This window comes from Malaclemys terrapin, chromosome 12 (assembly GCF_027887155.1).
Source record: "Malaclemys terrapin pileata isolate rMalTer1 chromosome 12, rMalTer1.hap1, whole genome shotgun sequence".
Taxonomy (NCBI): domain Eukaryota; kingdom Metazoa; phylum Chordata; order Testudines; family Emydidae; genus Malaclemys; species Malaclemys terrapin.
Genome location: NC_071516.1, coordinates 19,831,182 through 19,858,854, shown reverse-complemented (window position 1 = coordinate 19,858,854; position 27,673 = coordinate 19,831,182). Strand labels below are relative to the sequence as shown.

Genomic DNA, 27,673 nt, shown 5'->3' with positions numbered 1-27,673 from the left:
ATGAGACTTTAAATGCTGCACAGGCCTCATGCTGGCCCTCAGGCCATGGGTACATTTTACAGTCAATGACAGGATACTTTGCTCTCTCACCCCCTTATAAAAATGCCATGGAGTTGTGTAGAACTAGCTCAGAACATGGCAGTATCACTATTGTCAGCTGCATTGCTACCAAACTGCACACAACCCACCTTTCATCTCAAGATCTCCACGCCCCCTACAAATGCAGTAACAAGTTCTCCTTGTGTCCCTGCACAGAGGCACTGCATGTTCTCAGCTCCCCAGGCATTTCCTTATACAATGTGGATGTTTTCATGAATAAAGAGCCTCTGAGCTCCAAGGGGCAGCACCGTAGCGATGTCCAGGGCAGCTAAAGTAAAGGACTATCCTTTGTTTAGTGTTTAAGTAGCTTTGCTTATTCCTTGATGGAGTAAGACACGCTGCTCAGCTGTTTTCTGGCAGGTAAAGCCTGCCCCAGACAGTCACAGACCTAACACCCTGGGGTGCTCATTCCCAGTTTGACAGCTGACTTTTTGGAATGAAAATAGAAACTGATTGTACGCAATCTGGGGCAGGAAGCATATCCACCCCTATATTTGTATAGCACCTGATGGCCCAGGTCTTCATCAGGACCTCAGGGCGCTTCCAGAATGTTACTCACGCACTCAATCAATCATAATCATTGTAGCCATATTTTTTTTAATTTAGGTGTTCAACTTCATGTGCGATTGTTTGCCTAATCTGTGTGCATAGTTACTGAGCCAGCACATGCAAATGGGGTAATTGCCAACCTCATTAGCACTTTGTTCTTCCTCTCTCCCACTGTGGTACAAGGAAAAGAAAACCCTTGACACAAATATCAATCCTAATAATACTTAGCACTTCTCTGTCACCTCTCCCATAAGGGTCTCCCATCTTTTCACTTAGCAGTACACCCAGATTACAGATGGACGTGGCCAAGTTAAGCAGTGGGGATATCAGTAACAGACCCCAGGCCTCCTGACTTCTGGTGCAGATCCCTGCTCTAACCACTAGCTCACACTGACTCCCAGGACAGAGAGATGCTGTGATAACAGTTACTGCCATGTGAGGAAAAATGCAAAGAAATGGACTGGTTTGGCTCCTCCCTCGTCTCCTAGCAATGGAGCACCAGTAAGGACCCCGGCTCCTCTTCATTGTCCAGAGAGTGGTGGGTCTCCTGCCCTACCCCTGACCTATACGGTGTCTATAAGGGTAGCCAGCGCGCTTCTTAGTCTATCTCTCCATCGCTTATCCGCTCAACAGCCTCCAACTCCTCCTTATTACCACAAACCTCAGCAGCGCCAGCAGGATGACACCATGCTGGAGAGATATTTTCAACACATACCCCTTTCCTCTGCGTTACAGTTAGGAAGGTGCAGGCAGGCCCATCGAGAGAAATATGGGGCCCTGGTACATCATGTTCCCTGGGGCCCAATCTCCTGCCATGTCTCTTTAGTTACACAGACAATACAGATATTTTGGGGGGGGGGGCACTGAGCTCAGGTCCCTGGTACAATTGTCCTGCCCTCCCCTCTCTCATCAGCCCTGCTGGACACATCCTTCCAACTCTGCATTACCCATGCATGCCCTTTCTGAGGAATGGCCTATAAAACGGAAGCGTTGGGATGTGGAAAACTAGCGTGCTCTGCTCTGTGAGAAGTCAGGGGATGCCTTGCTAGCCCCCCACCAAACAGCCCCCAAATAGAGACACCAGGGCATCATTGGGGTCTTTTAAATATAGCTGGGCAGAAACCAGATTTTCCATTTTCCGGAAAATTCTCTGATTTCGAATTTTTTGCCATTGCAAAATGGAAAGGAAACAAACAAACCTTTGAATTCTCCTATGAAATGAAATTCTGGGGGGAGAAATAATTTGGGGTTGATTGAAACATTTTATTGACGAAAAACCAAAACATTTTGTTCCAGTTTTGGCCTTTTAAAACATTTTTTAAAAAATGGAATTTTGGTCTGACAAGTCATTTTGAAATGAAAAATCAAAACTCTCCATTTTGAGACGATTGAACCAGATGTTTTGACATTATCGGAACCCTTTGCTTTGGGATTTTTCCTCAATTCCATTGTAATTGACAAAAGAAAGGGAGCACAGGGCCGGAGTGACCCACGGAGGCTGAACCCACCTCTCGTCCTGCAGGACGTTGCTTCAAGACATGGGGAGCAATTTGGCGCATATTGGTGCCCGTGGCTGCTGTTGGTGCTGCCCCTGTTCGGGGGATGAACGGGATCAAGGCTGTGGATGAGGCGCCTTTCAACAGCCTGAAAATGTCTCCAAAAAGATCTCAAGATCTCCACTGAATGCAACCCCCGCCCCAAGGACAACGTGGAGGGTGGGCTGCCAGAAAGCTGTCTGTGGCTCTCAGATCCTGTACCACCCTGCTAAGGACCAGCCCGAACTTATGCAAATAGTCAACTCAGTGTAGTGGGCTCTGCTCTGCTACATCCCCTCCAATATGCCCATTTCCTCACCCAACCCCCAACGCTGGGGACAAAAAGGCGGTTGTTCTAGGAGGCAGCTATGCCACCTTCACCAGCTTTATAGTGGGAAGGAGTTCCCGTGCCCAGGGGCAATTCTTCAGAGGCTATTTCTGGCTAGTTCCTGTGCACTTTGCACCACTTGAACATTATCTATCTATCTATCTATCTATCTATCTATCTATCTATCTATCTATCTATCTATCTATCTATCTATCATAAAGGCTAGCCTGAAGCTCCATTTGAAGTGTGTCCATGCAGGACTAAGATTCCAGCTTTCATCTGAAGAATCCTTTCCCCAAACTCCATTTCATGCCAGACACTCCCTGGGTCCCTGCTCTCAGCCAAACCGTCCTCTGCTTGTATTTGGATAACTTTTTAACCTAACGGTGTACGAGGGCTCCCCTCCTTCTGCCAGCATTCAGTGGCTCCTCTTGCTTCGGTCTCGGAGGCTCCTTTTTTGTTGTTTTTTCAGAGGCCTCGGACTCAGCTAGACTTGGCAGGTCTTTCCCGCGACAGACTTTCAAACAGCGAGTGTCTGTTGCGAGATCTCCTTTGTTTATCCATGAAACAGATGGGGAGACCAACCCTGCAGGTGGGATGTGGAGCAATTCTTCCCAAGTCTAGCTGATACGGCAGCGTTCTCCTCCCACATGTGTCCTGCACGCAACCTGCCAGCTCTTCTCGGCCTCTCGTTTGCTTTTGATCGGGGCTGGATTCTAGGAGAAAATTAGCTGCGGCAATATTTGACTCAGCTTGATTAAAAGTTCCCAGTAAATCTTCCATATGTTGAGGCTGGCAAACCGCTGCCCATGTTAAAGCCAGATGCAAGGGGACACAATAAGTGATTTAACAGCTCATTCAGCTGTTTGCAATACTATCAGCCAAGCAGGGCTGAAGGCAAAGACTTGCTCCTTACGGGGTAGGAGAGAGCTCTGAACCCCAAGTCAAATGCGTGTCATAAACATTTTGAGTGCAGGGAGACCCAAATAGGGGTTATCTTGCACCTCCAAGCTTCCCAGACAGGGCCTCATGGGAGAATCACTCTAATCCTTCCTGTTCTGCAGCTAAATGTACACAGCTTGATCCCTGCTAGATAAAACAGATGGGGGGATCCATTCATGAGAAGCCGGTGGCAGGAAAAAATTGCCTGAATCATTGAAAAGTAGCCTGGATAAAGCTGCATTGGCAGATGCGCAAGGGGAATAATCATGCATTAGCCAGGGCGGGTGAGGGTGGGCAATGAGATGGCCATATCAGGGGGGCATCAAACCTGCTTCTAGCACTGCAGCCACTTTCTGCAGCAAGTACAAGCTCCATCGTCGTGCTCAGCGTGGCCCCCCACTCTCAGCACTTCCTACCTACGTTACGAATTGTTGTTGTTGTTGCAGTAGGACCTAGAGGTGGGCGCATAGTAACAGATCCGCCCCTGTCCGAAGGGTTTAAATGGACAAGACAGACCAAGGGCGCGTTATCACCTTGTTTCCTTTGTGCCATCCACCCTCCACTCCTAGCTGCTCCTTTTGCTTCCTTCAGCCGCTCTCATCTTTGCACCTTTTCCCCTTGCTGCTCCTGTGCCTGGAACACCCTGCTTCTCCCCGGGCACCTCTCTCCTGCCTCCTCAGACATACCGGCCATGTCAAGCCTTTCAATGATAACCCCTCTGAGATTCCAGCACAGACCCCGGACTGTGCCATTCCCCTATGGGACTAGCTCTGCTGCATGTGTCTGAGCCGGGGTGGAAGCTCCTTGGGAGAAGGGGCCATGTTTCCGGAGGGCACTGAGCGTTCTGTATGCCCAGCAAGAACCATCATGAGCTCGGGCCTGATCCTGCAGGGTGCTCAGTGCCCTCTTCCCCTCTTGAGGTCAATAGGATCCTTGCAGGATCAGCCCCTTTGTGCACATTGTTTCTGGAGATGCCAAGATTTGTTTGAGCTGCTCACAGAACAGACGTGGTCACTGAACATCCCACGACCCTGTGGCAGCGGGACTGGGCACACAAAAGCAGGGCTTACCAGCAAAATACTGTTCATGCAAAACCGATCACCCAATTCAGCACTCACTTTTACCCACAAGGTCCTTTCCTGCCTCTAACTTCTATGGCTCTGTGAAATCAGCTGGGCTTTTTGGCCATTGAAAACTGCAGCCACACAGATCAAGGCACACAGAGGATACTCACAGGCGGACAAGCGGACCAGACCCCCTAAACGTACTTTATGAGATGGCTTCAGTTCTCCTGCTCCACCAAATCTCACTGAGGGTGTTTAACTTATCCAGCAGCAGTATAACAATAGGCCAGATCCTCAGGTGATGTAAACTGGCATAGCAAATGGAGTGACAGGGATTTGCACCGACTCAGGACCAGGTCCAATAAGAAGGTCCTGGAGCGATGTCTGTGCATGTCTAGAGAAAACCTATCTGGAGAATATTTAAGTGATCATCTTTTCATCCAGTTCCAGGCTGGTGAAAAGAGTGTGATCAAAATCCCACCTGGATAAATAGCTTCCAGGTGTTTGTTGGCATATGGGCATCTTAAACGACCCTATGCCAGGGCTTAGGCTCTTTGTTCCTAATAGTGACTGTAGGGCAGGCACAAGATGTCAGACTGAACAGCTCTGGAGGCTTCTGTTTTTCCACAGAACAGGGACAGACTGGAGAGTGACAGAGCCAGTGTCCAGCCAGTGCCAGGCCAGAGGACCAGCCGTTAGTGCCACGCTCCTTATGTACGCAGGCAACCTCAAGGAACAAGCAGGGTGGCTGGATGGACAGGCTCAACTGGCAGTCAAACTGGTTGTTTCACCTTCCTTGGCCCTGGCAACTTTGCCAAAGAAGCACTGGGTCCCTTAGGCCCTGCTGTAGTACGAATGAAAAATGTTAAATCTCGTGGAAGCTGGTGGGTTCAGGATAAATGTAAAAAAGCCATTGAGCTCCTTTATAGATAGCTGAGCTAATTGAATCCTCCACCCAAAACAAGGCTTGAGTAGAAGCTGAATCATGTGGCCCAAGCAGTTGCTCCAGAAATGAATATAGCAAACACTGGGGCTGGGGCATTGACTGGTTGTGCTGCGAGTGTCTCTATGTGTGAGAGAAGCAGCAAGAAAAAACAGGGAAGCTGAGAGAAGGAGCAGAAAGCCAAAGACACAGCCAATCAGCCAGAGAAGCCCTGGGAATGGGAACCTGAGAAACAGCTAAGAGAGAGAAGAGCTTTTGGGCAGAGTGCTGGCTTAGACCTGAGGCTTGGAACTGAGAGTAAAGAAACTGTCTCCTGTTGTTTGGCTCCTGCTGTGTTCAGGGTAACAGAACTTTGTACATTCTTTGTAAATAAACAAGTTTGCGCCAAAGAAATACCTGACTGTCATCAATTTCTTCTCCTAATGGAAACAATCCACAGGACTCTGAATTTTAGCTACACTGCTTGGGTCAAAAAGGGGGAGTAATAATAATGAAACCAGCATCCAAAGGAGGAAAGTGACCATCACCCTCTAGTTAAAGTGAAACTCTTGGCATTTAGCATTTGGCAAAGCAAAACAGTCTCCTGGCGCTGGGGATAGTGCAGAATTGCTCATTCCGAACTGTTTTGTGTGCACAAGTAGGGTCACACCCTCCCGGCCATGCAGGGACAGTGCAGGGCCTTCTTGGCACCTCCTACGGAACCCAGATGTTCCTAACCAATAACACACCTTCTGGTGTGTGCCTCGTTCAGGCCATTTGCTGCTTGTGGGCGAAGCCCGCAGCCTGGAATCCTTTCACTAGACAATACCAACAAACCAGCCCCTCTCAATGGTCAGCCATCTCTGCCTGTTATTGGGGAAACCAGGGCTTGTTGTGACGAAAGCCTGCATTGTTACTGACCTGCCGCATGCCACCCGAGCGCTGCACAACCCACAACAGGGCCCGGCTTTCACTTTGATTTGTTCTCCCACTGGTGAAACGAACACGTCACATCAACAGGGCTCGCAGGCAGAAACCCAGTCCCTGTCCCGAGCACACCAATGTTTTGTGAGGGAGGGGACACCTCCGGCTGCTCTGCTCCGAGCGCGACAATGGCACAGATTCCTCTTGCCTCACGCAAAGCAGAATGAAGAGACTTCCAGCAAGAACCCTGCTTCTCTTCTCCATGCCAGTTTCCAGGCTTGGAGACCTTCCCTTACCCCCTAAATCCTTGTCCATAAAGGCCCAAATCCTGAGGGTCCTCACTCAGGCAAAACTCCTCTTCAAGTCAGTGGGAGTTTGCCTGAGCAGGGCCCCAGAAGTGTAACTGCCACACACACTGCCAGCCCCTAGTCTCCTACCTTCCCTGACATTTGTTCCCACGAGCAACGACTGCCCGGAGCCAAGAGTTGCAGCAAGGAAGATGGTAACCCACATACTCACCGTACAAAGCCTCCATCTTAGCGCTTAGCTGGGCGATTACATTGACCATGTCTCGCCGACTAATTCTATAGGAACCTCAGGGCAGAAAACAGAGAATGTGTAAAATAATAAATATATGTACAAGGAGCTAGGTGAAGGCAGGAGGGGTTGTGGAGAGGGAGGGCGAGGAAACCTGCCTCTCCTGTTATCTTATTGATTCACTTAATCAGGGCTAATGTGGGTGGAGATGTTAAATAGTAACCAGGCTTTTATGGAAACCAATCTGCAAGGTGCTGCCGCTGTAGCTATAGTAACTGCTGCCAAGCTAGAAACTCAAACATGGCTTTTATTGCTCACTTTTGGGGCTCCCACTCATGCCAGGCTGACCCCAGCGCCAGGGGCCGTTGTCTCGGTACTCTCCCCGGCAGTGGTGGAAAAGTGGGCTGATGGCAGAGCTCTGCTGGCTGGGAGCTCTGAAAGGGGAAGGGGGGGGTGGAGAACCAGCCCAGTCTCCCAGCTCTGAGATACAGCTCTTTTTATTGCCATTGCCAAACAAAGAGAGAAAACAAAGGCTCTGTGTCTGTGTACATGGGTGAGACCGGTGCACGCCACACGTATGTGTGCCCAGGGACACATGCCTAGGCATGTGTGGGGGGAGGGGGCAGAGGGGGCATATGCACGTGTGTACGGGTGTGTGTGTAAATGTGTGTTTGCATTTGTGCAGGGGTGAATGTGCATATGCACGTAAGTGCATTTATGGAAGGGGGTGCAAGACGTGTGTCCTGTGTATGAGGGTGTGTTTAAACATAGCTGTGTTTATAGGCAGGTGTGTGCCAATCAAATCACATCTACCACAGAACTATCCCATTAACCGGTTACCTCAGGGCAGGGAAATGTGCCACTCTATTTGGGGAGAGACTGACTCTCAGAATCAGGGACCACCAATTAGAGGTAGAAACTGGAGGTAAAAATTCCAGTTCAACCCCAGAGAAGAGCGACTGTGCGCTCAGTGTGACAGAGGGACATGCTCTACTGGCCACCATCCCAGTATGGGGTGGTTCTAGCTAAGGTAAGCCTACCTATGGCTTTTACACAACTTTGGGGGTTCGTCAATGGGCTCTGCGTTGGCGCCCGTGGGTATTCACCTTCGTCCCGTCCCCCCAGACAAGCCACCAGAACAAAGTGGGATTCTGGAAGGAAACACAGAAAAGGATTACAGCCCAGCCACCTTCCCTTTCCTTGCCGCCTGCTCCCCGCGTCAAGGCTCAGACTTCCTGCTGGGCGGGGAGTGGGTACATCCCCGCAGGGACCAGGAAGTTCACCCAGATTGCAGCAGTTTGTAGTTCTCACTGCTGCTGCTGAAGCACACTGGACCTTGGGCTATACCTTGTAACCAGTTGCTGGGCACCTTGTGTCATCTGGCTTGTGTGCAGTATCTGTGGGCTCCTAGCAGACTTGTTGGGATACGTCCCACACAGGAGCGTCTCGCTTGACACCTGGGAAGGTGCAGTTGAGTGTTCTGCACCCAAGTGATCTTGCATGGATGCATCACCCTGGCAGGGCTGTGTTCGCTGCACAAATACACCCAGGCTTGGTGCTGCTGCATAGTAGATGCTGGTGGTGGTGGTGGTGAAATGATGCTGGGGAGATAGGGAGATCAGGCTTGGGTTAAGAAAGCCATCAGCTTGCAAGTAAAGGGTTGAGTCCAGACCCACCCAAGTCTCCAAGTGTCAAATGGCAGGCCAGAGTGGCAAGTGCTCACCCCACAGAAAACAACAGCATGATCTCTGATCTGCAACTACCGCCAGCATCTTTCTGCTCATCTGTGCGTCCTGCAGTCCAGACTGCTACAGCCCCACAGCCGCCCCGTGCCAGGAGCCAGGCACCAAGAATCACCATGGGATTCGTTCCTTGCTCCTAAGCTTTGGTAGCCACAGCTTTGAGCTGACCGTTGGTGACGACCCGGAGAGTTCTGCAGGGGGCCATCAGGACGAGGAGGGGCCAGAGAGGGGAAACTCAGGCTGTTCACTTTCCGAGCATAGTCACGTCCAGCGCCAGCTCACTGGGAGGGGCCATGTAGCCTGGGGCAAGGTGTGGGAGAGGTGTCGAGACCGCCAGTTGGGGGATGGGGTGTCTGAGGTGGGGGCACCTGCAGTTTGAGGTCGGGGGAAGGATAGAGGGGGCCTCTGAGTTTGAGACAGGAGTGTCTGATACTGATGGGTCCTGTTTGGGGCAGGGATGTGAGTCACATGGAGGCCTGTGCAGGCGGGGGTGGGTGATGTGGAGTGGCTCCATCTATTGGGAGAGAGGGTTCTACCCAGACCCTCTGGGCTGGGCTGGGATAGAGTGTCTCCTGCAGCTTGGGGTTGGGCTGTGTGATGTGCAGGCCCCCACAATGTGGGGTTAGGGGTGTGATATGGAGGATGTGGGGCTTCAGATTAGGGGGGCAGGGTTGATCCAATGACTCTGAGTTCTTTTACTTTCTTTGCTTTGCATTATTGTTCCCCTTCCCTTCTTCAGGGTGGCAGCATGTGGGGGGCGAAGGGGTGTGTGTGTGGGGCCAGAAATGCTCTTGCTGGGCTTTCCCGGTCCAGTGGAGAGAGGGGGAAACCAGATGCTCAGCTCCATCCCTGGGACCTGGCTTGTCTGTCTTTAACCAGAGAGCTGAGATAGGAGGGTTTCCTCACAGCCTCCAGAGTAAGCCAGACTCTACTGAGCGTCAGGCGGCGGGGCTGAATCCTCCCATTGTCAGTGCAGATAAGAGAGGCACCGCCCTTTGTTTGCTGCTTAGCACGGGGAATCAGCATTATCTGCCCCTCAATGGCCACTGCACAGACACTTTTCCTTAGGCCCAAAGTTGTTGTGCAGCAACTCCGAGGAGATTCACTCGCCACTAGTCATGCATCTTCATAGAGGAGAGACCTTGATTTGAGCTGGCTGAGACCCACCACACTCATTTCACTCATGACCTAGGATTTGCCCTCACATTCCCAGGTGGATAGGCCAGTGGGTTCATGAAATGTACCACTGGATTCCCTCCTACCATTGCCTGGCCTTCATGTTGTACAGCACACCTCCGTGTGCTCAGATCTCAGATGTTTGAGCCCATTCTTGCTTCCGGGTCAAGGGAACGATTCCAGCTACTAGCCCGTGCTGGCAGGGCCGGCTCTAGCGTTTTTGCCTCCCCAAGCAGGAAAAAAAATAAAATAAGCCATGATCGCGATCGGTGGCAATTCAGCTCTACCGCCGCTTCATTCTTCGGAGGCAATTCAGCAGCATGTCCTTCGCTCCGAGAGGAACTGAGTGACCCGCCGCCGAATTGCTGCTGAAGAGCCGGACATGCCGCCCCTCTCCATTGGCCGCCCCAAGCACCTGCTTGCTGAGCTGGTGCCTGGAGCCGGCCCTGCGTGCTGGACTGGCTCCCTCACCCCCACCCATAGACTCACAGAAATGCAGGGCTGGAAGGGACTTTGAGAAATCAGCAAGTCCAGCCCCCTGTGCTCAGGCAGGATCAAGTAAACCCAGATCATCCCTGACAGGAGTTTGTCCACCCTGTTCTTAAAAACCTCCAGTGATGGGCATTCCACAACCTCTCTCGGAAGCCTATTCCAGAGCTTAAATAACCTGAATAGTTAGAAAGTTTTTCTTAATACCTAACCTTAACCTCCCTTGCTGCAGATCACTTCTTGTCCTACCTTCAGCAGACACAGAAAACAATTAATCACTGTCCTCGTTATAACAGCCCTTAACATATGTGAAGATTGTTATCAAGTCCCCACTCAGTCTAAGTACGCCTTCAAGACGAGACATGCCCAGTTTTTTTAACCTTTCCTCAAAGGTCAGGTTTTTTAAAACCCTTTTATCACTTTCGTTGAGCTCCTATGGACTCTCTCCAATTTGTCCATATCTTTCCTAAAGTGTGGCACTCAGGACCGGACACAGCACTCCAGCTGAGATCTCACCACTGCTGGATAGAGAGGGACAATTACTTCCCAGGTCTTATATCCAACGCTCCTATTAATACACCCCCAGAATGATATTTGCCTTTTTTGCAACAGCATCACATAGTTGACTCATATTCAGTATGTGATCCACTGTAACCCCCAGATCCTTTTCAGCCGTGCTGCCACCTGCCCAGTTATCCCCCAGTTTGTAGTTGTACAGTTGATGTTTCCTTCCTAACCGTAGTACTTTGCACTTGTCTTTATTGAATTTCATCTTGTTGATTTCAGACCAATCCTCTGATTTGTCAATTCCAATCCTGTCCCCCAACGCGCTTGCAGCCCCTCCCTGCACCACATGCTGCTGTGCTTGAGTTCCACCTTAAGACTAAGGAAACCTCCCTGACCCAACCAAATGGGCAAATTGGACAGTTCACGCATTTGGGCCTTTGGGTCAGATAAGTTCATTGGCAGGGCAGAGGGTGGTACGCCAGCCTGCAAGAGACTATGCCTGCTCTGTGTGGACTTCCTGGGCTCTCAAGTTGGCCTCCTTCCCAGCAGAGCAGCTCCTTATCCTCTCCCCCATCCAGCTGTAGTAACCCAATGAGAGACTTCAGGAAAGAATCTCACTTTTGATGCACAGCTGAATCAACCTCACTGCAATACCCTCCTTCTCCCACAAGGTGGAGCAAATTACACAAGCATCTCCACATGGGCCCTGCAACGGTTACCTTTGGAAACCGAGCTGGTGGGGGTTAGCAAAAGGAAATGCCCCAGCTGCAGGTCGGTGGTTGGGTTCCCCTCATGTGTGTGCCTGGAGATACTCTGCCCCTGGCCCGCCAGCCCTCCCCTCATGGAGGAACAGCTGTATCTCTGCCAGGGCTGTCAGCACTGTCTGTACTACGATACATGGCGTCTCGCTCCAAAGAGGAAAACGAAGCCTAGGGGTTGCTCTGTGTTGCAAGGGTGCGTTCCCCGGGGATGGGCCAGCAGCAGAGACAGGCACAAACACCTTGCTCCCAAGACTTTTATTGTAAAGTTCTGACAAAGAGGCTTATTGTTAGGTTGGGGAAGGATGAATGTGGAACCACTGACAAGGGAGGCCGTGGGTGCGCACTGTCCTCCCCATTGCTTGCTCAGCCCTCCCAGCTCCTCCCTGGACCATCAGATATGGGGGACGCTCAGAGGAAAGCCTGAGCATTATTGACAACGATCATCTGCCTTACGTGTGAGCTGGGGGGGAGGGGGCATCACAGAGCTGGAAAGGGGACAGACATCCCACTATGACTTTTCCCTCGACACTCTGCTACCCTGGGAACCTAACTGCACCTACTGCCCTCAGAGGAACACCACCCCATGCGCTCCCTCGGGAGCTGTGTAACACAGAGACAAAGTGACAGCTCAGCCATTCCCTACACAGCGTTAGGGGAGTGGGCTACAGCCGGGATAGAACAGAATAACCATAGGGAAAGATCCTGCCAGCTCTTTAGAGCAGTTACTGACTAACACTTCCTAAATGCAGCTGGAGGGGTGGGGGGGGGAGGGGAGGGGAGGGGGAAGCAGCCTGGAATGTCACTGTTATAAATAATTCTCCTAGTTTACACAACATTGTACATGGCGTTTCCCACGCTCTCCTGTCGCCAGCCGCAGCTCCGCTTTTCCAGCCGCCGGGAAGAGCTCTCGGAGGCTCAGAACCAGCTCACTTTGTTGGATTTGAGTCCCGTGAAGCACATGTTGTTGCTGCAGACGCCACCATAACTGGGGGGGCAGGCCGAGCACGGTCTCCCCACCTTGTAAGGAGCTTCTCCTATCCAGTTGCCCCTGGAAAGGAAGGCATGGCATGGGAGTCGCAGCATGCTTTGGATTGTGCTTGTTTGTGCTCAGAGAACGTGTGTGTGTCTGTGTGTGTGTGTGTCTGTGTGTGTGCGTGTCTGTGTGTGTGCGCGTGCCACACTGCCCCTACTGGATAGAATCACACCTGTTCAACAGTGTCTGACCATGTTGCCCTCTAGTGCTGCAGATGACAGGTGTGATGAACTGTGATACCATTGCAGCCCAGGGAGATTTCTTTACCTCAAATGGGAGAGGTCTGTACTTTTGAAGCAGAAGAATCCTGGGCTCTGTATCCTCAGTGAGCAACCAGGAAGTCTGTGCAGCTAGTGATGCATGTGACAAAACCAGTGACTGCAAACAGCACTTGTTATGCTAGATAACTTCCCAGTTGGGGGTGCTATTGTCTGATCGAATGCTTATCTGTAGGGTAACTCCACTTTCAGGGAGTGCTTGATGAGAGAGGACAATACACATGGAGGAAGGAATAAAACCTTAATGTTGTACTGTCTTGGCTCTCTCTGTAATAGAGTCCTAAACAAGCATCACAATGCCCTGTGTACATGCAATCTGGTCGGCGTGTCTCTGTGTGTGTTTGCACGTGCGTGCATGCAACAGTGTGAGTGTGCATCTGTTTACTGACATGAGGGGGTGAAGGAGTTTCAACCCTGGATCATTGGACTAAGGTGAAGCTGGACACACACTGAGTTTAACTCATGTTCAAATTGCTAAGGTACCTCCACTGTCCCGGCAGCATACCAGTGTAGGATGGCTCATGTCCAGCCCTCCTGGTGCCCAGGGAGCCACAGCTGCATAGGGGAAGAGTTACCTGAGGCTGATTAGCAAGAGTGTTTTGCATCATGGTCAGTGCTTGCAGCTCTGGCTGTCCCCAGAGGAACGCTGTATGCAAGTACTTGCTAAGCCCCTTTGAGGCAAAGGAAAATACTCTCTTGGGCTAATCCAGGCACCAAAGGAGAGCCCAGACTGAGCAAAGGCTGAGAGCAATAAGGGTGTGGGGGGGAGGGATAGCACAGTGGTTTGAGCATTGGCTTGCTAAACCCAGAGTTGTGAGTTTGAGGGGGTGTCATAACTATAAAGGGAAGGGTAACAACCCTCCTGTGTACAATACTATAAAATCCCTCCTGGCCAGAGACTCCAAAATACTTTTACCTGTAAAGGGTTAAGAAGCTCAGGTAACCTGGCTGACACCTGACCCAAAGGACCAATAAGGGGACAAGATACTTTCAAATCTTGGTGGGGGGAAGGCTTTTGTTTGGGCTCTTTGTTTTGGTGGTTGTTCGCTTTTGGGACTGAGAGGGACCAGACATCAATCCATGCTCTCCAAATCTTTCTGAACAAGTCTCTCATATTTCAAACTTGTAAGTAAACAGCCAGGCAAGGCGTGTTAGTTTTATCTTTGTTTTCTCAACTTGTAAATGTACCTTTTACTAGGGTGTTTACCTCTGTTTGCTGTAACTTTGAACCTAAGGCTAGAGGGGGTTCCTCTGGGCTCTTTAAGTTTGATTATCCTGTAAAGTTATTTTCCATCCTGATTTTACAGAGATGATTTTTATCTTTTTCTTTAATTAAAAGTCTTCTTTTTAAGAACCTGATCGATTTTTCCTTGTTTTTAGATCCAAAGGGGTTGGATCTTGATCCACCAGGAGTTGGTGGAAGGGAGGAGGGGGAATGGTTAATTTCTCCTTGTTTTAAGATCCAATGGGTTTAGATCTGTATTCACCAGGGAATTGGTGAAGAGTTTCTCAAGGCTACCCCCAGGGAAGGGAGTTAGCACATTGGGAGTGGTGGCAGCGGGCCAAATCTAAGCTGGTAGTTAAGCTTAGAAGTTTTCATGCAGGCCCCCACATCTGTAACCTAAAGTTCAGAGTGGGGAAGGAGCCTTGACAGGGGGCCATTTAGGGATCTGGGGCAAAAATCTGTCTGTGGATTGGTCCTGCTTTGAGCAGGGGGTTGGACTAGATGACCTCCTGAGGTCCCTTCCAACCCTGATATTCTATGATACTATATCTCCTGGCAGGGCTGGGGCAACTCAATTGCTTCTAAGCCAGGATGTTCAACACACAGAGGGCGCTGTGTTTGTGAGCACACAGGTAAGGCTGAGAGAATTCCCAGCTTCCATTTTGCCTCCCCTCCTGTCACGGGTCCCGCAGGCAAACCAAGATCAGGCTGAGATGGAACCTGGTCCACGGGGCAAGTTCCTTATGTGAATGGCAAACTCAGGCAGGTGTGTTGGGAGAGGGGAGGTGGTGCTCACTAACCCCCAGCTCCCATCCTCACTCTGAAGTTGCCTGTGGTCAGGGGGAGCCTTTCCTTTGCTCACTTACTTGATGGCATAGTTGCACACTAAATACACCGCCTGCCGCCAGGTGCTGCCCCACACGTTCATGTTGGAGCAGGTGTTGATGGCACAGCCAATTCTGTTGGAGGAGGCCCACACCATCTGCATCAGAGACAGTCAAACAGAAGCTATCAGGATTGTGTGGCATACAGCAAAGCACAAGCATCAGAGGTGGAGAACCATGGAGCCTGCCAAGCAGAGGCAAATGGACCTCTGTTTATTCTATTTGGGAATTTCCCCTTCCAGAAGACAGAGAATAAAAACACCCCTCACTGATTGTCTTGGTGGATGCCTACTGCTGCATCTGCCTTGTGCTTTGCTGACCGATTGTAAGGCCAGTTTTCCAGTCAAATGACTTCTCTTCTGTGGGCACAACTCATGCCTGCAAAATTGATACCTGCCTTGTCACACCTTAAGTTGAAATGAGTTGCTCAAATCTGAGTATTTGCTCCCCGAATTACCTGATTGTGGGTACACATCAAACAGAAGAGCAAGGACTTGGCAATGCCCGCACTGCAGGATTGTACCCACAAAAAAGGGACCAGCCTCAGCCCTTTCAAATAAGTATCCCTTGGGAGAGCCTTGGGGTGGACATCTTCACACACTAATCAGAACTAGGAAAACCATCCAACTTGCTCAGGTCATTGAATTGAACTCTTCATAAAAAGTGGTTGTTATTTTTCTAGTTCACTCCCAGATTCCCTAAAGCCACTATCCAGACCGTGCTTAAGTCACAACAATAACAACAGCTGCACTGGGACTGAGACATATTCAAGTTCTCAGACAAGTCAGAAGGAAAGGGGATGAAAAGTCTATGTAAGTGGCAGACACCCATGGAAATACTGGCCTGGGGATTGCCAGGGGCCAAGCAGACTGAGCAGAGCAGTGGAGCCATGCAGCACATTGTTAATTAAAGGGTAGAAATGCTTTGCCACAAACCAGGGAAGTAAAGGAACATTTTCCACCTTGTGCTGGCGGCACTCCTCCTGGGTGTGCTCTGGGGGATGAGGGGGCCGTATTTAATGAGCAGCCGGACATTTCTGCACACTAAATAGCCGCTCTGTTGTGAAGGAGCTGATTCATGATCAGAAAGGCAGGAAGGGGCTCTCTCTCCCCCCTTTTGGAGACTTCGTGGTGCTACTGGTGTAAAGAGGGAAACTGAGGCCAAATAAAAAAGGAGCATTCCAGCTAATTGGCTAAAATCTTCCATCTGTGCTCCAGAACGTGGAGAGAAACCTCTCTGCAGCTACAGCCACAGCTCTTAGATGTAAACAAACTGATCCACCTAAAAGCAATGTGTGTGTTCCAGGGCAGCAGCTCTGTGAATACCTGCCTCTCATGCTCATGCCGGCAAATGCTCTGCAAGGTATCCCAGGACAACGGATACTGCCGAGGGCAGGCAGCCTGTCAGGAATGCTAACGCCTGCCTTCCTTTGGCCTCGTCTTTATGATTTAAACCAGACAGCCTCCCAGAGTTGCTCGTCCTCCTTCCCTCTCCAGCTAGCTCAGCCGCCACAGACAACATCTCCCCAGCCAGCAGACGGAACAATGGAAAATGCAGCTACTGCTGCTAGGAAAAGAGCTGGTGTTTGGATGGTGCTTGTTTGCAATGAATGTAGTGCTGGCAAAGGGTGCCAGACTGACAGCTCTGGCAAGGGACAGATCAGGGGGCTCTCTGCTGGTTTCTTTAGGTGATATGGCTCATTGCCCTAAGAAGCTGCAGCGGCAGGATAATGTAGGGTTACCATACGTCTGGATTTTCCCGGACATGTCCGGCTTTTTGGGCTCCAAATCCCCGTCCGGGGGGAAATCCCAAAAAGCCGGACATGTCCGGGAAAATAGGGACATGCGGGGCAAGCGGTGCTGGGCCGGGGGCTCGGGGGCCGGCGGTGCGGTGCCGGGGGTTCGGGGGCCAGGCCGGCGGTGCTGAGCCGGGGGCCCGGGGGCCGGGCCGGGGACCGGCAGTGCTTGGCGGGCCGGGGGTGCTCGGCCGGGGGCCGGGCCCAGGGCCCAAGCTGGAGACGCCGGGGGGGGGCCAGACTGGGCCGCGCCTCCTCCCCCCACACCGCCTTTACCTGCTTCAGGCTTCCCACGAATCAAATGTTCGCGGGAAGCAGGGGAGGGGCGGAGTTGGGGCGCGGGCGGGGCCGGGGGCGGGGCCCCATGGAGTGTCCTCCTTTTGGAGGCTCAAAATATGGTAACCCTAGGATAATGCCACTGATGCTCACTGAGTCCCCATCCAGGTGCGCTACAGAGGGCTCAGCAACGCCTGAACCTGCCTTCCCCAGGCCTCTCATCCTCTGCCATGAAACACAAACCTCTGTCAGGCAGAAGGACTGGCTTCCCAGGAAGTCTGCTGGGATTTTTTGCTAAATTTCACTGCATTTTGTCAGTTTGTGCCTCTGCATCAGACTCATGAGAAGCTTTGCCTTTTGCCCCACGGGAAAGTCTTTATCCCCTTGGTTGCCACATGTAGAATGATTATTATTTATGCTTTGTGTTATTGTAGCAGCTAGGAGCCTTCACCATGGGCCAGGACCCCATTGTGTCAGGCGCTGTACAAACACAGAGTTGCAGGGCATTCTATCCTGCCAACACAAAAGAGGATTGCCCAGACCTCCCAAAGTGCAATGGAAAGCGTTCTGATCCTGGTACATTACCATCTAACTCCTGGTTTGGGCATGTCAGCAGACTTAGTAATACCACTACCCTGCCCCACGTGACTCTGGCTTCGTACCTGGGTGTAATGGCTGCAGACAGAACCACTGCATTTGGAGGGGCAGCTGGGGTTGCAGTCACGAGGGTAGGGGAAGGAGTAATGCTGTTTCTCATAATACCAAGATTTCACAAGATCCACGACTGACCGGTACCTGTGGAAGATCACACATGTTATCCCTGTTATTCCTCCGCGCTACCCAGGACTAGGAAGCAAACCCCAAGGAGACCTGCCAGGGCAGGCCTGTGCCCCTAGGTGCACTCATCAGGGCCAGCTCCAGGGTTTTGGCCGCCCCAAGCAGCCAAACAAAAACAAAATAAATAAAGCCACGATCGCGATCTGCAGCGGCAATTCAGCGGGAGGTCCTTTGCTCCGAGCAGGAGTGAGGGACCCTCTGCCGAATTGCCGCCAAACAGCTGGACATGCCGCCCCTCTCCGGAGTGGCCGCCCCAAGCACTTGCTTGGTAAGCTGGTGCCTGGAGCCGGCCCTGGCACTCATGCATGTTTAATAGAGAGGTGCTTTGTCTTAGCTATGTTGGAGCCATGCGAGCAGGTGCCCGCCTTGCTCCCTCAAGGACCAAGAATGGAACTGAGTTCCCAATGGCCTGGGAGGCGACATCAGAGAGTGAAGGAGAAGGAGGAGGTCCCTTTGTGCTCATAGTGAGTGAAACGGGGAGCAGAGCAAGAAGGACAGGGGTTTGAAATGTGAGTGGAAGTTCCCCCTGGGTCTCTCCAGGTGCTAAGGACTCTGGGGCAGCATAATTTTGCTCTCCTGCATTGTGAGCTGTGTGCATGCATGCCAGGGGCATGTACAACAGTGACTCTAGAAATCTGGCCCTCTCTGGCTGTATTAAATCACTCTTTACTCCCATTAAACCCCCCCTCCCCACCCCGTGTGTTGTCAGTGCAAGAAAAAAAGAGGACTTTTCCCAGGAAGGAGAAAACTTCTCAACTGATCCAACTCACACATCGACTCATTTATCTCCAGATGTTTTCATCTCCATTTCTTGCTGCATTCGCTAATTTACCCAAAGTGTTTTGTTTTTGAACCAGGGCTTTTCGCTTTCACAGCCCATCCCCTGGCTCCAGTTGCATCCTGCAGTGGCTCTAAAAAAAACCTCTTCACTAACGCTAGGGTTACCATTCGTCCGGATTCCCCCGGACATGTCCGGATTTTTGAACTAAAAATAGCGTCCGGGGGGAATTTGTTAATGTCCGGACTTCCCCCCTCCCCCCCCCATGCAGAGCACTCGCGGCTAACAGGGCAGCCGGATGGTGCCACTTACATGGGGCTCCGACAGCGAGAGAGAGTCCCTCCTCCCCCTGCAGCAGAGCTCACTCCCTCCCTCCCTCCCTGCATTCGCCTCTGGCAGTCTGGAGCTCCTCCCCCACTGCTGCTTAGCGTGCCGGGAGAACGGCTCAGCCAGTTCCTGAGCAAGCTCCCAGAGAGACCTTAGGTGAACCGAAGGCCAACGACAAGGGAGCCAGGGGGCAGGAGAAGGGGCAGGGAGGTTTTGGAGGGGGCAGTCAAGAGACGGGGGGGGTCGGGAGTTCGGGGGGGGGCTTTCTGGGGGGGGGTGGAGAAGGTTTTGGGCAGTCAGGGTACGGGTAGGGTCTCAGGAGGGGGCAGTCAGGGGACAAGAGGCTGGGAGGCTTAGGTAGGGGGTGGGGTTCTGGAGGGCAGTTAGGAGCAGGGGTCCCAGGAGGGGGCAGTCAGGGGACAAGGAGCAGGGGGGGGGGCTGTCAGGGGGCAGGGGTGGGGAGAGGGATCGGAGCAGTCAGGGGACAGGGAGCAGAGGGGTTTAGATGGGTCGGGAGTTCTGGGGAGGGGCTGTCAGGGGGTGGGGAGTGGTTGGATGGGGCATGGGAGTCCCAGGGGTCTGTCTGGGGGTGGGGGGGTGGGTCCGAGGAGGGGGCAGTCAGGGGACAAGGAGTGGGGGGGAGGGTTGGGGGTTCTGAGGGGGGCGGGAAGTGGGTGGGGCAGGGGCGGGGCTAGGGCAAGACAGGGGCGGGGCTAGGGCGGGGCTCCTCCCGTCCTCTTTTTTGCTTGCTGAAATATGGTAACCCTAACTAACGCCAACAGGAACACGACTCTGGTCCAGTGGGTTTCTCTGTATATTAATGGTCTCTTCCTGCTACCGACAGCTGAGTGGCTCAAGGTCTGCAGATCAAGCTGAGACATGCCCTTCAGCTTCCATTCTGTAATAAGTCACACTCCTCCCCAAACAAACATAGAGTGTTTTCTCTAGGCTGTGACTCAGACTCACTGCCGGGGCGATGGGTTCAGCTGCACCTCCTCAGAGCAACAGTGAACCTGGCCCAGACTCATTTCGGCTCTCCTGGGCTTGTCCCTTGCTCCCTGGGAACAGCACCTCACTCGCCCAGGAGTCCTGCTGCTTTCTTTCATTTAGCTCACAGTGGAGCAAGGTGCTACGGAGTGTGAGTTAGGGGTGACAACCGGGCCCTAAATAAGGAAGCTGCTAATAATGACGTCCATGGAACTAGATCAGGGGTTCTCAAACCGGGGGTTGTGACCCCTCAAGGGGTCATGAGGTTATTACCTGGAGGTCACAAGCTGTCACCCCCCAAACTCCTCTTCACCTCCAGCATTTATAATAGTGTTAAATATAAAAAAAGGGATTTTTGATTTATACTGGGGGGTTACACTCAGAGGCTTGCTATTTGAAAGAGGTCACCAATGCAAAAGTGTGAGAACCACTGACCTAGATCAAATTTTGTCCTAGGCGGGGTTCTAATCAGACTCCCCAGTTCCTCCTGTGTCTGCAGAGAATGAGGACTTTGACCTCATTTGACGCAACATGCATGATCAGAGCATGGCTGTGGGTCGCTTACCTGCCAGAGTGAATGGAGAGGTTCTGACCAATGTATCTCATCAGCTGTGGTGGCCCATGGTCCCATATGCACTGTACGGCCCATGCTTCAGCAGACTTGGCTAGTCTCTCGTCCCACACCTAGGTGAGGAAAAAAGAGATGGTGCAACAACATATGTCATTAGACTACAGCCCAGAGCAAGAAACAGTGACTCATTCCCCTGCAGAATGAAAGGGAAACATTTAACCATGACGTGTACAGGAGAACCGCCTCAGAATCCAAGAAGGCTGGCCTGGAAAAGACCCTTAGGTTCCTGCATTATGCAGGGCACTTCCCTACATCATTCCCACTTGTGTTTGTACTTGTTCAGAGAGGAGCAGTGGTCTTGCAGCTAAAGCGCAGGACTAGGCGTCAGGAGGCCTGGCCTCTGGCCTCTGTTCTGCCATTGACACACGTTGAGTGAGTCATTTCCCACTCTGTGCCTCACTTGCTTTATCTGTCGAATGGGCCTGGAGATACTGAACAGGGCAACTGTGAGACTAAACTCACTGGTGTTTGGAAGTTGCCTTGAGATCCTCAAATGGACATCACTGTAGAAAGGCAAAGTATTAACTTTATATTGTTATGATCACCATCTCTCCTGGCCTTTCTGCTTCAGCCACCTCCTTTATTGTCTCTCCTGACGCCTAATCACCCTCACAGGTTGAAAATGTTTCCTAGCATCCATCACAAAGTGTCAGGTGCCCCATCTTATCTGAGAGCATGAAATACAGCCCAAGCAGTGTCTGCATCAGGCCTGATGTGGAGGCCTGGTGACCCTTCAGCTCGGCTGGGCTCTGTGGCACATGGGACAGGAGGCCAGGTCCCTTCCCACCCCCACTGAGCTTTGGGATCGAAGCCCCTGAATATCACCTGTCTTTCTATATAATGGGCCAGGTTTGGGGTACTTTTCAGCAAACCCTGCCTGATGTTCAGCTTTGGGCAAATCAAAGGACGGGGGTTTTCTCAAAACCAGCTGGTCAGAGAGTCATAGGGTGTGTCTACACTGCAATGTAAGGCCAGGGTTTGAACTCAGGCTCAAGCCCAACCCCCTTCCGTCTACACACAAATCGCACTAACCCAGGGCTCAAATCCAGGGTCCCAGGACCCCCCCACCCATGGAGGATCCGAGCATTAGTCAAGCCAGGACCTATGGTTCAATTCCTATTGCTTTGCAGTGAAGACACAGCCGCACTGGACTCATGCTCTGGAAGCCTGCCAATAGTATTCCACAATCCCACTGGCTGACTTTCTTTGTTCTCTGGACAATCAAGTTTTCCCACATTACACCAGGAACAAAGGGCTAGAACAGCCTTATTTTGGGAGGCACTTGGAAGTCTGGGATATAGGTGGTTGGACTTGGGCCCACATAATGCAGTGTAGATACTGGGGCCCCAGGTTGGGACTCCGAATTCAACTATTCCTAACCCGGAGTTACAAATGAGTGTAGATGCTCAAGAACTTGCTTAACAAACCCAGGGTCCGCTACCTCAAGTTGTGGGTAACTCTGGGCTTACACTGCAGTGTAGACATATCCAGAGACTCCAGCTCATGCTGTCTGTCTCATGGGTTCTGCCCTATAGGCCATTTTCTAGTGTCTTGTCCAGCCAACTTTTAAGCGTCCCAGGGAGACCGTGCCAGAGCCCAATACGTCTCACACCTGTAGTTTGGACCGGGGGAAATTCAGCTATTATGAACATTTCACTAATTCAGAGGCAATAAGCCCATGAAAGCCCCCCCACCATTGCTGTGACATGCATGGCCATTTGCTGGGTGGGCACTGAATGGAGACTCAGCGATTTTAACAGCGGGACCCCTGCTCTCCTCTGCGATGCAGGCTGCAGAAATGGTTCCAGCTTTGTTTCCTGTCATTGCTTCCATAACACGTGGGGACAGTTGAAAATCCAGGACCCAGCGTCGGGGGGCTTACAAGTTATGGCACATCGGTCCTCCTGTCTGGAAGCAGGGAAGCCAACCCCAAAGGGAGAAAAGATGGGAGTGACAGGAAATACTGAACTTATAGCTTGTGGTAGACAACAGAAGGGAAGGCTCCTGTATCACCCATTGTCCTCAGACATCTCAGAATCACCATCAGGATCACAGGGCTGAGGCTACAGAGTGAGCCAATTGTGGCCACCACTGGCCAACAGATTCCCAATAGGCCAATTCTGGATTTCACTAGGTAGGGGATACCATAGGTTGATTCTGGGTGTCACTAGGTGGGTGACACCCAAAGGGTCAGCTCTCAGCCCCAGTGGGTAAAGGACATAAGTTGGCTCCACCAGAAAGGGTGCATTATGGGTCACCTCTAGATGTTGATGCATAAGGGATACACAATAGTTCTGCTTGCGTGGTGCTCAGATCGGATCAATCTTGCCTGCGGAGAGTCTGTGCTTCACACATGCTTGGCCTAAACAGGTAGCTTCCAAAATCAGACCAGCGCCTTCCCTTTTCTCTCCCAGGCATGACTGGGGCTTGTCTCCAAAGCTGTTCAGGGTGGGTGAGGACGAAGGAAATAGCTGCTCTAAGCAGTTAGAATAACAAAGGGACTGTGACTATGATCCTGGTACTTAGCTGATGCATGCTGTTACACACCTACAGCAGGAAGCTGTAGTTCTGGAGCTGGGTGTGAGACGCCTTTTATCTCTGCAACTCTGACCCCCATTGCACCTGCAGAAAATGGGGCCTACGTCTCAGAAGTGCTGATGTCAATGGGAGCTGGAGGTGCTTCAGCACCTTTGCAAATTAGGCCTGTAGTTCTCTCCAGGCACTACTTGCTGGGTCAGACCTGTATGGTTGGTGTGTGAATTAGACTGCAAGTCCCTGGAGGCTGAGGCCAGGTCTTCTTCTGTGTATATACAGCACCAATCATGCTGTTAGCACTCAACAAACATTAACATTTATTCGACATTGGTGAGGCCTTATCGGGAGTACTGTGTCCAGTTTTGGGCCCCACACTACAAGAAGGAGGTGGAAAAATTGGAAAGAGTCCAGCGGAGGGCAACAAAAATGATTAGGGGTCTGGAGCATATGACTTATGAGGAGAGGCTGAGGGAACTGGGATTGTTTAGTCTCCAGAAGAGAAGAATGAGGGCGGATTTGATAGCAGCCTTCAACTACCTGAAGGGGGATTCTAAAGAGGATGGAGCTCGGCTGTTCTCAGTGGTGGCAGATGACAGAACAAGGAGCAATGGTCTCAAGTTGCAGTGGGGGAGGTCCAGGTTGGATATTAGGAAACACTATTTCACTAGGAGGGTGGTGAAGCACTGGAATGGGTTACCTAGAGAGGTGGTGGAGTCTCCTTCCTTGGAGGTTTTTAAGGCCCGGCTTGACAAAGCCCTGGCTGGGATGATTTAGTTGGGAATTGGTCCTGCTTTGAGCAGGGGGTTGGACTAGATGACCTCTTGAGATCCCTTCCAACCCTGCTATTCTATGATTCTATGAACAGTAGCAAAGCCAAGTGGGAGTAGAAATGACGAACAATCACTTTGCCAGGCCTCTGGGGAGAAGATGGTACATTTCCACATGCGGCAGATCACCCCTGCAGACAGCATTGTTTTTTGGGCAGCACTGGTGGAAGTGGCCTGGGACAGATCTCCCAAGGCGCACACAAACAGGGCTGCTCTTTGCACTTTATGTCTGTTCCTGGTTTGCAGCAGATGACATTTGGTTTTGCCAGGACTCTAGAGTGGAACCAAGCACAGGCCTGATCATGGGAGGTGCTGACTCCCACTGACTTCAGAGGGTTAAAGATGCCAGCGCTCTGCAGAATCAGGCCCATAGGGAGGTCTCTTTTCTGTCTGTTGTTGACGATTCTCCAGCAGATCCCCCGTGCCCATTTCCAGAGCCTTGAATGGAACCTAGAGCTTGGCGGTTTCCCTACAGAGTATCTGTCAGCAGCTGGCATTTCCCAAGCAAACACAGCTGCACTTTTCTCCTCAAGGGCCTAATCCAAAGCCCCCTGAAGTCAGTGAACAGCGTCCCACTGGACAGACTTCAATGGGCTTTGGATCAGAACCTTGGTTATTTTTTATTCCTGCTTTTTAGTTACTACAGGTTTCTACTCTGACCTTTTTTGGACACATGAGTAGGAAAAGAAAAGACACAAACCCAACAGACGCAGCAGTTAGCATTAGCTACTAAGTTAGCAATCAGTGTGCCAGGAATTGCATAAGGAAAGGAAGCCAGGGCTTCCCAGAAGATGATGTGAAATATCAGTTACCTTCATTGGACTCACCACCTCCCCAGCCCCAACCACTGCACTCAGAGCTGCTAGCTGGGGAAGTCACTGTGACGTGGCAGGCTTTCATCTTCTCTGCTAACAGCAAAATGCAGCTACTACAATTATCATGAACAAGGAGCTCACTGAGTTCAGAAAGGCTGTCTCCACAGGGCCCTGCAGGCTGCATGGTACCAGCTGATGCAGAGCTCAGCCACTCACATAGGGATCCCTCCCTTAGCTCTTCACTTTTTCCTTTGTGAAATAAGCTCTAAACCAAGTGGGCCCCTCCCTATCTGCAGGTCTAAAACCTCCCCCAGGTGCCCACAGTCTGCAGCATGGTGGAAACAGCTGACTAATTAGGGCTTGTCTAAACACAGAGGTTGCACTGGTTTTACTAAAAGGAGGCTGCTAACCTGGCATAACTCTGCGTGAACCTGGCGTGTGTTGGTTTGATTTGTACCTGTTACCTCACAGACATAAGCTGAACTGATATAAGCCAATGTCATAGTGTTCACACACAGGGCTGCATCGCTTTAGCATCACACCCTTAGTTAAATGGGTGCAACATTGTGTGTAGACCAGAGGGAGAAATATACCAAGAGCTGGAACTTCTATTAACAAACTGACCCAGAGGGCACTGCTAGTACTAGGGGCTAATGCTGGCATACACTGTACTGAACCGATGGGCACTGCCTGGCTGGGCATAACATGACAGGAAACCTCTGTACTCATTAAAGGGCTTTAGATCCCCACCTTCCCTTTCCTCATTCAGGTCCCTCCCAGAAACTCTGCTGTCTCACAAGAAGTAATCATAGAAAACAAAGGAAGCCTAACTTAATAGCACCCAGTGTGGGCTTATCGTTAACTTCCCCGCACCCTCTCTCCTCCCCACACCTGGTTAGGCTCTTTATGACCCTCGCTTGTCTCAGGTTTGACTTTGGGTAGGAAGCGCATTGGGACTGGGGCTGACTCTGCGCGTTGCTGCGCAGGGCTTAGCACACAGCTTGTTGCTGAGAAATAATAGATCACAATAATAACATGGCCAGTGCCTGAGCATGGCATCCGCCGTGCTGATGTAATGGGCATTGCCAGTCCAGCTGGGCTCCATTCTGCAGCGCTGCAGTTTTCCCTTTGTACCCGCTTCCTCAACAGATGGTGCTAAGACATTAAACCTGCCCTTGACCCCACTATCGTTCCTTCTCCCTTCAGGAAGCATGGCAAAAACTCACCATATACTCCATGTTGGCAGCTGGCGGAGACACCTGTGCCCGTACTTGGTTGTGGTAGTCCAAAAGAGCGCTCATGTCCCGCGGAGAGATGTATCGCTTTCGACGACTCCTCGGCACCCCGAGGCCGGACACCAAGCCAGCCTGTGGGCTGCTGGAGGGGTGCAGGAGCTCGGTGGCATTGGGCAGCACAAAAGAGGTTGATTTCGGTATAATCCAGAAGACCAAGCCAGTGAAATACAGGTGCATGTGTAGTAAAGTCATTTTAGCTTGTTTTATTTTTTTTGCAACTGTCTACTTTCAAATGGGAAACAAAACAAAAAAATAAGGCAAATCTTCTTCCTTCTGATGGTGTATCTAAAAAGGGAGACAATAGAGGCACAGTTTATTTTTGCATTTCACATGAAAATTCCACCTCCCCAAAGATCTTGGAAATAGGTTTTCCAGGTTGAAAAACAAAACAAAAATTAAACACTGACAGATGCTTTTCCACAAACAAACTGAATTTAAAAAGAAGGTATCTTTCATCAGCTGGATTTCCTGCTCATATATAAGAGCAAATTCCCTGGGACCCCCTGTGAAATCTGCAGAAAGTTTTTTTTTTTTAATTTAAGTGCAAAAACTTCCCCAAATTTTTCACTTTTCACAAACCCAGGCTCATTAATTACATGATGTTACATTAGCTTAAGGTTCCAGCCCCTCTGATTTCACAGGCTTTTGGTACGTTGAGCAAATCCCTCAAAAAAAAAAAAAACACCCCGAAACCTTACTCAGATAAAGAAACAAACGGCAAGTTCTAAAAGGATCAGTGAGAGAGTCTAAATAATCTTTTTCTTTGGGGAAGCAAAATCAACCACTTCAAAACCAAGATTTAAAAAAATCTTTCTTTTTTTTTAGTAGATGCACCTTCTCACATCAGTGAAAGACATTCCCCAAAGAAGCTGAGAGGACATTTCCCAGACTACATACCTTGAGGACTGAGCCAAGAACAGCTGAGAAATGTTAGCTGCTGCAGCAACAGCCTGGGAGCTTGACCTTTGCAAACAACCTGCTCAGGCACATGTGGCAGAGAGATTTAACCTAGCCAAGTCCTAGGAGCCTTTGATAGCATCTGACGCAAAATCTACATCTTAACTCTTCCTCCGGGGAACGTCCTAAAGTTTGAAAAATGCTCTGCTAGGCAATTTATGGCCTTTTCCCTGTGTACACACAGCCCAGCTCTGCCGAGTTCTCTGCTTGTTGTGAGCGGTGTGTATTATGAACCCGGTCAGGCTGCAAACAGTATAAAATAAAATAGGCACCAGTATATTAATCAGAGGCAAACACAGCTTCTCTTTAGCTGCAATGTGCCTGTGGGACCCTTGCACTGTACTTGTGAGACATCTAATAATAGACATTTCCAGAGACCTCACCTCCCTCTAAAGGACTTTGGTAGTAAGTTTGCTTTAATTTTGAAAAGGGTAGGGAGGCACATATTTTGCCCTGGTGAGTTGACCCTGTTGGCAGCTCTCTGGGAATCTGAGGGCTCCCCCTAACCGGTGTGAAATAGAGCAGAATGCAGCATTCTGTCCTCACTCCTGTGGAAGGGTGCCCAGAAGAGACTGTGAGTTCCTGCCTGCAGCACTCCATCTTGAATTGAGCAAATGG

At 50.9% G+C, this 27,673-nt stretch overlaps 2 protein-coding genes across 2 annotated transcripts in view; both read right to left on the bottom strand.

Moving 5' to 3' along the window:
- The window catches only part of HNF4A (hepatocyte nuclear factor 4 alpha), a 71,135-nt gene extending 64,115 nt beyond the window's left edge, over positions 1–7,020 (bottom strand). The window contains exon 1 of the mRNA XM_054046002.1: positions 6,883–7,020. Within this exon, the coding sequence (XP_053901977.1) occupies positions 6,883–6,931 (49 nt within the window). The 5' untranslated portion in view covers positions 6,932–7,020. The remainder of the gene's footprint in view (positions 1–6,882) is intronic.
- Positions 7,021–11,835: 4,815 nt separating this feature from the next.
- Positions 11,836–27,312, bottom strand: R3HDML (R3H domain containing like). The gene is made up of 6 exons (XM_054046169.1): positions 26,996–27,312; positions 26,030–26,383; positions 20,561–20,679; positions 17,729–17,861; positions 14,978–15,093; positions 11,836–12,623 (listed from the first exon to the last, which is right to left on the bottom strand). Exons 2-6 carry the CDS (start codon positions 26,288–26,290, stop codon positions 12,491–12,493), a joined length of 762 nt encoding a protein of 253 aa, XP_053902144.1. The 5' UTR covers positions 26,291–26,383; positions 26,996–27,312; the 3' UTR covers positions 11,836–12,490.
- Positions 27,313–27,673: the final 361 nt, after the last annotated feature.